General features: G+C 29.2%; 1 protein-coding gene across 3 annotated transcripts in view; it reads right to left on the reverse strand.

The window, feature by feature from the left end:
* Positions 1-217: 217 nt before the first annotated feature.
* Positions 218-8,676, reverse strand: part of LOC106686649 (zinc finger autosomal protein) — a 20,964-nt gene continuing 12,505 nt past the window's right edge. Inside the window, exons 5-7 of one of the 3 annotated variants that reach the window (XM_014430058.2) lie at positions 5,475-5,516; positions 3,863-3,913; positions 218-1,967 (exon numbers count right to left, since the gene is read on the reverse strand). In XM_014430058.2, coding sequence (XP_014285544.1) covers positions 1,291-1,967; positions 3,863-3,913; positions 5,475-5,516 — 770 coding nt within the window. In that variant the 3' untranslated portion in view covers positions 218-1,290. Of the gene's footprint in view, positions 1,968-3,862; positions 3,917-5,474; positions 5,517-8,676 lie in introns of all 3 variants that reach the window. The other 2 variants (XM_014430056.2, XM_014430060.2) reach the window with 2 other exon arrangements.

Genomic DNA, 8,676 nt, shown 5'->3' on the forward strand with positions numbered 1-8,676 from the left:
ATACTTATCCTTTATAAAGTCTATGGATGAGCAAAATTTTAAAAAAATGAACTGCTCTTAAACATTAATTAACGTTAATTATTAATTGACCATGTTCATATGATCAAGCACATCTTTCATCATCTTGATTTGTTGAATGTTGACAGGAAGTTTTAAATTTTAGTATTTTGTAATATAAACATGTTAGTAATATAATGTACATTTATTTTATCTAAATAATTACAAAAAAATAATGTTAACAAAACACATTTAATAAAAAAATATTTACAAAAACCACAATTCTATATAAAATAATTATTTTATAATAACCTCAAAAAAACAAGAGATGGCAAAATGGGCACTTAACTTTCATTATCTTGGCTGTCCCTTGGCTACAATTTTAACATTTATTGACATTTTAACTTTATTTTTATACATTTTTGTTAAAAAAGTTTTTAATCCAGATGAAATTTATACATGCATTTAAAGAGACAAATTATACCCTAAAGGCTTACACTCTTTCTGTACTGGTCTTTTCCCCCATCTCACTTGTAGCACAATGGAAATTATTAAGTAATAAATAACTAAAAATAAAATAAAAACTAGTGGAAACCAGATTAAATGTATGTGTATATTTAGAGAGATGAATAAAAAAATATTGTTTGAATCTAACATACAAACTATCCTGATCAATAATGAAAAGATAAATAAATAGAAACCAGCGAATATGTAATCATGATGGGTATGACATATGTATGAAAAGATGAATAAAGAAATACAGTTTGTATTTATCATGGAATTTATGCTGCCTAGTAAAGAAATAAGAATAAACTATATTAAATGAAAAATTTAATGGTTTATAAATCATTACAAATAAAGGAAGCCTTGAAAAATTGTATGAGCTGAATATCTATAATAAAAGAATAATCACGTCGGAAAGGCCAGTTAATAACTTTTTAAGATTATTGTTATTACATTAATATAATATAATATTGATCTTAATTGATATTAGGATATAGGCATACTAAAGGATTATAGCGGAAAATCAAAGACCAAATGGACAAAAAAATAATATCGCAAGTAACATATTATTAACTTTTTGTCAAGCCTCCCTTACACACAGAAAATAAATGTGGCCTAGAACCTAATCAATACAACAATATCCTTAACACATACAGAATATTTAAAATATATTAAAATACAAATACATAACATAATACTTGAGCATTTTGATTAATAAAAAATTAATTAATAAATTGTGGTATAATAAAATACAAAACAACCTCATACAAAATAATAACAAGAGGCTTCTCACGTATGTCGGGCTGTTATGTGTGCTTTTAAACGACTTGTTCCGACAGTTTTATAATCACAATGAGGGCATTTATAAGGTTTCTCACCTGTATGACGAGCCATTATATGTTTTTTCAAATCAGTTGCTCCAACAGTTTTATAGTCACAATGAGGACATTTATGAGGCTTCTCACCAGTATGGAGGGCCATTGTATGTCTTTTTAAATGACCCGCAGTAACTGCCTTAAAATCACAATAAAGACAAGTTTGAGGCTTCTCACCTGTATGACGGGTCATTATATGCATTTTTAATGTAATACTTTCAGTAGATTTATATTCACAATGAGGACATATGTGAGGCTTTTCACCAGTATGACGGGACATTACATGTTTTTTTAATTGAATAATTTGAACAGCTTTATAGTCACAATGAGTACATTGGTAAGGCTTCTCCCCAGTATGACGTGCCCTAACATGTGCTTTTAAATCACTTGCTCCTACTGTTTTATAAACACAATAAGGACATTGATGAGGCTTCTCACCTGTATGACGGGCCATTATATGTCTTTTTAAATTACTAATTATTACCGTTTTATAGTCACAATAAGGACACTGATGACATTGACGCTTCTTAACTGTATTATGATGAATTTCATATTTCTTCAAATCCATATTGATCTCAAGTTCCTTGGTATCTATAAACAAAAAATATTTCTATAATAAAGAAATTGATATTTACGATAGATTTAAAAATATATTAGTTTATGGAACAGAAAATTTTCAACCAATTTAATTGAGGATTCTTATATTTTGACAACTTGAATATTTTCTAATAATAATTATAAATTGATATAATATTAATCTGCTCTACTAAGAAGTACTTTTAAAATATTTAGATTGGTGTGGGATGAATTTCTCTCAAACCTTTAAATACTTGTTATGGTAAAAATTAGCCTTTTTGGATTTAAGTCAGTTGATGAATATTTCTACATCTAGAAGATCTGACTTATCAAAATATTCTGAATCGTCTTCTTCGTGATGATAGCTGAACCCAACATGTTATTGTAACATTTTGTAGTTTAAGTGATATTTATAAAAAATGTATTTGGGACACTGGCATACCAGAATGGCACATTTGGTATCTCTTCAGAAATGGAAGATAATCTTCCTGAACAGAACTTCCTGTCAGTACCTCATGATGTGAAGTTACCACTTACTTTGAGGTTTTATGCAACAGATATGATGGTCTGGGAACATTGTATCTGAAATCATGAAGTTATTTTCTGTGGTGTTCTGAACTTCTGATAATTGCTATCTAGGTATTTGGAATTGGTATTAGTTTTTGGTGGGGGAACTAGTCAGGCAAATGGGCGAAGTGGTCGTTTTGCCAACACCTAGCAGCTACCTGTGTTACCATCGTGTACTAACCAAGATGGGAGAGTCAAGATTCATTTTTTGGGACTGCCGAAAAGTAAATATTAACTGCCCCAGGTGGGAACTGAACCCACAACATTCTAAACTGAGCACTCTGGGACCTATGCCCTGACCTGCATGGCCTTTCATTCCTATTCCTATCTAAGACAATGATGGGAACTTTATACAACTTTCACTTGTAAAACATAATTTCTACTTAGTCTATAAGAGTTAAACACTTTCATGATTTGCATTACAGGTAAGCAGGTATACATCCGAACAACTTGGATGTTTCACTCTAACCTCATTATAGATACTATCAATTATTTTTAAGGTCACTTTTGTTTTACAAAGTGTTTTTTTTTTTTTTTAATTTCACACTGATACACAAATGACCCTCAGTTTTTGTTGAGAGGGCAACTTCTAGATTAAAAAAATTAGGAAAACTTTTTTTTTGTTTATTATCAATCTGTTGTGTTGTTCCAGCCTTTTCTGTATTTCCCCATATATGCCCTCCTAGATGTTTGGAATAATATGAGAACTAAATGCTACTAACAAATTTGTCCCAAATGATCAAGGCCATGTGTAATAAGGTGGTTAAAAAAAAGAGTCAAGAATCAATTGATTTGCAAAATCTCTTATCATTATTTATAATAATAAGGTTATAGATAATTATAATTATTTATTATTATTATCCACATTAGACCCTCTATATTATGGAAAAAAGGGGGAAGGATAAGTATAAATAAAGTTACTGCTACAAATATTGAATGCAAAGACCAAGTGCACTTTAGGGACACTACCCCAGTTCACCTTAGTGCTATAAAAGCATGTTTGGATTTATGCAGGATAGATTACTCAATAGGAAGTCAAATTGCTTGGCATCTCACCATGTCACAATTTTATGTCCTTGTTACATATTTATTCCAAATGGGAGAGCAGTTGAGAAAGTCAAGGTGTATTCCTATACCTATGCATTCTATGCATACTTATAAAAATACTCTCCCTCGGAGGCAGGCATGGAGACATTTTTCAATATAGAAAAGGACACTTCAGTAATGATAAATAAGTTGATGTAAGATTAATAGTATGTAAATAGATATAAGATAAATAGGAATATAAGTTTTTTTTTAAGCCAGCATACATGCTTTAATTTAATAAGATAAACGTTCCTCACCTTCATCTGATATAAGCATCTCGCCTTCTTCTTTTTCTTGATTAAGCCCATCTGCTGAAAGAAAATAATATTACAACAGAAATATTAATTTTTTTTTTTTTTTAAATTGTACTCTAACTGGCGAACATCAGAGGAAACATATAAAAGTTCTTAAAAAAGATAAGTGTTTGGAGATGACCACTCAAGAAATTTTGCCCTCTAGTGACAACATATGGAAGCTGAGAGTTGTTTTGTAGCGACATTGATCTGTACAGGTGAATAAAGAAGGCCACTTTCTATGAGTGAGTAGAACTTCACCACACTCAGGCAAAAGACGCAGCAGAGGCGGCAAGATAAGAAATGAACAGGAGAGAAACCCATCTTCCATCATAACATCCAAACTAAGTAACCTATAATCCCTACCATAATTCCTTGTAAACATACCAATAGTCAAAATTAATCCGAATTCTAATAATTATATTGTAACCCTTTTGGTAAAACAAACACAATCAAATTTTCCAAAAAGGTTAAAAGAATAAAGGTTTTACTTCATTTTGTTCATTATAATTATAATTTATTACAGTCTACTCCATCAATATCACCGTATTATATGTAATTCGAGTAATATCCCCGTACAATCAAACCCAGGGAATACTTGAATTACACAATAAGAGAAATGGGTATTCTGCATCCCAGAGAGATAAACTTAGGTTGAAAAGATGTGCTGCCCCACAGCATTGGTTTTGCTATATACACAGCATACTTACAACTAGTAAAATTGTTTTTGAAACTTATTTACTTATTACTTATTAAGTACAAGATAATTACTCTAAAATATACGATAGTGATACATGATTTTTGTTCTTTCTTTCTTTATATATTTTGTTTGTTTTTGTTACTTCCCCCCCCCATTATTTTCTTATATGTCATGCCTTATTTTCTATCTAAACCCAATATATTTTTAATTCTTTTTTCATCAACAGTTATAAGACAAAATTTATCTAAAACATAAACATTAAAAATTTAGATTAATTTATAGTAATATATTCTTGTTTGAGAGTGGTTTAGTTTATTTAAAAACAAATTTGATCCTTTTTTTCTCAACTTTATTCTTTTCAAAACCTTTCAACGTTTCGACCCTCAGGTCATTTTCAAGAATACCTTTATTTTGTTGTAATTTTCTTTTTTAAAAAACTTAAAAATTACGGCTAATTGCCTTTGTCCCATCTATAAATTCTTCTATATAATTCTTTCTTAAATTTAAACCTTTAATACCCACTTCTCTTCATTCTTTCATTTACATTTGCAAACCTTAAACAGTTTAAGGGACAAAGCCCTTATATATATGCATAAAAATCTAACAGTCATAGAAACATAGCTACTATTTAATTAGAATCAAAAAATTAAGGATATAAATAAACAGACATAAGAAGATAATAACATTAAAATCAAAGTAATAAATATATAAAAAAATAAACATAAAAAGTTGTACATTGAATACTATTCATCAAAATAAGCATAGAACTTTAAAGAGTTGATGTAAAAGCAAGAATTATAATAAAATAAAATAAAAGCGTTGAATTTTCTTCAGATAATTTAAAAGAAGATAATATTAATTTAACATTTTTCTTACTGTGATTATTAAGTCTTTCATCTTCAATAACAATCATTGGACCTGAAACAAAATACAACAATAATTTTAAATAAAAAGTCTAAAATCTTTTGCTAATGCCTCCTTAATTTGATATTTCTGGAAATTAACCTAATTTTTAAAATAAGAAAATAAAAGAATAAAATTTAATTTATCAGATGTGTAATGATTAATAAAGCTTGTCAAATTATTTTTCTTTGTTTATTAAACTAAATAAAAAAGAAAAACTGTTTACTTGTCTCGTAACTTTTAAATTTATTATTTATTTACTCCAGGTTCATGGGAATTTTCTTTATAAAATTGATTTGTTCAAAATAAGTCGGCATTGAATGATATTAGGCTTCATGTTTAAATAAATTATTAAAGTGAAAAGTATTTTTTTTTTTTTTTAAATTATCACCAAAATAATAATAGTAGAAATTGTTTAGTTCACCCCTCCTGTCCAGAAGCATAAAAGTTAGAATTTACAAAACTATTATCCTTCACATTGTTCTTTAAGGATGCGAAATGTGCCTTCTTACACTGCGAACAGCGCCTTAAGGTTTTCGAAAATAAAGTATTACACAAAATATTCAGACCGAAAAAGGATGAATTAAGAAGAGCATTTAGAAGCCTACACAACGATAAATTGAGGGACCACTAAATATAATTCAGGTTGTAACATTGCAACGAATAAGATGGGTGTGTAAGGTTCAAGGGCTTAGTTGCAAACAGATCACTAGAATACCAATAAACACTGAATCAACAAGTCAACGTTTGAGGGATAGACTGAAGCGTAGGTGGGAGGATTGTATCAAGACTGATTTGGGAGATTTGGATTTTGATGAGTGTCATTGGGTAGATATATGTAGTCAGCAATTGGTGGTATCGGTATCGACCTCGGTATCGAACCTTCGGTTAACTAAGCCTTTGTTATTATTACGGTAGAAATAAGGTAGGAAGTAAACAGGATCGGATAAAGAAAAGAGTTCTGGGAAACAAAGTGTGATGGCAAGCTTGTTAATGTTTTTAACCCCAACAGTCGGCATGAGCGAGGAGACTATTTTAAATGGGTTTGCCACTGCGAAATTATTATCAATGTTTCTATATATTTCTCGCATATTTCTTTTTAACTCATTTTTATTTATAACTCACCTATTTCATTATTTTACATTTGTTTTAGTGATAAATCCATTTGAAACTTTTCGGTGTATGATTTAATTTTTTTTTTTGGGCTGAAAAAGCTTAATGTTTTTGTTCATTATTATTCTGTATACCACCAATCGTTCCCTACATAATAATAATAAAGGTTTAGCTAACCCGAAGGATCAATGCAGATACCACCAATCGTTCTCTACATGATAATAATAATAATAATAAAGGTTTAGCTAACCCGAAGGATCAATGCAGATACCACCAATCGTTCTCTACATGATAATAATAATAATAATAAAGGTTTAGCTACCGCTAAAGCAATCGTTCTCTGTACACATCTTTCCAGTGATCCCCCATCAAATCTAAATCTACTGTATCAGTTCTAATGCAATTCTCCCATCTACGTTTTGATCTAACCCTCAGATATTTACCAGCCAGTTCAGTTTTTAACATTTTAGGGATCCACTCGTTACTACGCCCCATTACCTTACACGCCCATCTTATATACTGCAATGCTATAACCTGATTTATATTTACCGGGTGCAGTTTCCTCAATTTAGTGTTGTGTAGCCTTCTAAATTTTCCCGTTAATTCATCCTTTTTTGGTCTGAATAATTTATGTAACACTTTATTTTCGAAAACCTTAAGGTGCTGTTCACCCCTTACTGTAAGAAGCCACGTTTTGCATCCATAAAGAACAGTGGAAAGAATAATAGTTTTGTAAATTCTAAATTTTAAGTTTTTGGATAGAAGGTGCGAGTTAAGCAATTTCAAAATTGTAAAATAACAAGCATTTTCTGCCTTTAACCTTGCTTTTATTTTATCAATTTTGTTTTTTCCAGTTACCGTAAAATCTAAATACAAACCTATTTACCCGTTCAAATGTATTTCCTGCTATATTTACATCACCGAAATTGCTCTTGTTTCTACTGATAACCATAGATTTTATATATTAAATAAAACCAAAAATTAGTATCCAATTCTGTCTCAACACTTTATTTCTCACTAGTCCAACGTTTCGGCTATTCCAGCCATCTTCAATACAAAACTCCTCACATTAATTCACAATTTCTATTGCAGGCTATTCTGCCCAGGTTTGTTATATGGTGGTGTAATTTATATTGTTGATAATTTTATAGAGAAAAATAAATGTTAATGTTTTTAAATTTTAAATAAATAGGTTTTGAAATTAGAATAAAGAAAATGACCTGGGCAGAATAGCCTGCAATAGAAATTGTGAATTAATGTGAGGAGTTTTGTATTGAAGTTCTTTATCCATCCTACCTTCCTTCCTTTTATTTATTTTACCCCCCTCCCCTTCTTTTCTGAATTTTCCTTACCCACGTTATTAGTTATGTTCACCATATATTGTTGTTGTTTTCAAATTATATTTTATTTTTATTTTTCCATTCATTTCTTTAGTTAAACTTTACTTATTTTTTGCCTCTTTATCTAATATTATAGTTACATATTTCATTTGTTACATATATTTTCTTTCTCCCAATTTTATTTTTCTTTCCATAATTTTAATTTTTAAATTATCAATAAACTAATATATTCATATTTCTTTGCATTATATAACTTCATTTTTATTTTATTTCCTTAATTATGTTATTTTACCTACTTATTCAATTACCTATGTATACATTTTATTATCCACTCCTCTCATCACTTTATTTTATTATTTTCATTCTGTACAATTATTTACTTTATGTCATTCTGTTTATATTTTATTTTCTGTATTCATTGGTTGTTATCTTGTTCTGTTCTAAGAAATATATTGTAATATGCTCTTTTTGAGTAAATAATATATTTTGATGTATAAAGGGTTTTGATATGTTTTATTTTATGTATAATTTTAATATTGTTATTTGATATTTTAAATTAAAAAGCAAGCTAACCAGTTTTCTTTGTCTAAAAGAAATACGTTGTTTTCGAAACAAGAAAGATGGCGGTGCACGTCCTTCCAAAGTGTTTGTTGGGTTGGTTGTATTAAGATGGACTGAAGTTTTTCAACCTTTGTTGTTTCTATACAGTAATTATAGAAAAA

This window comes from Halyomorpha halys, unplaced genomic scaffold (genome assembly GCF_000696795.3).
Source record: "Halyomorpha halys isolate HHAL.00 unplaced genomic scaffold, Hhal_1.1 Scaffold855.1, whole genome shotgun sequence".
Lineage (NCBI taxonomy): Eukaryota > Metazoa > Arthropoda > Insecta > Hemiptera > Pentatomidae > Halyomorpha > Halyomorpha halys.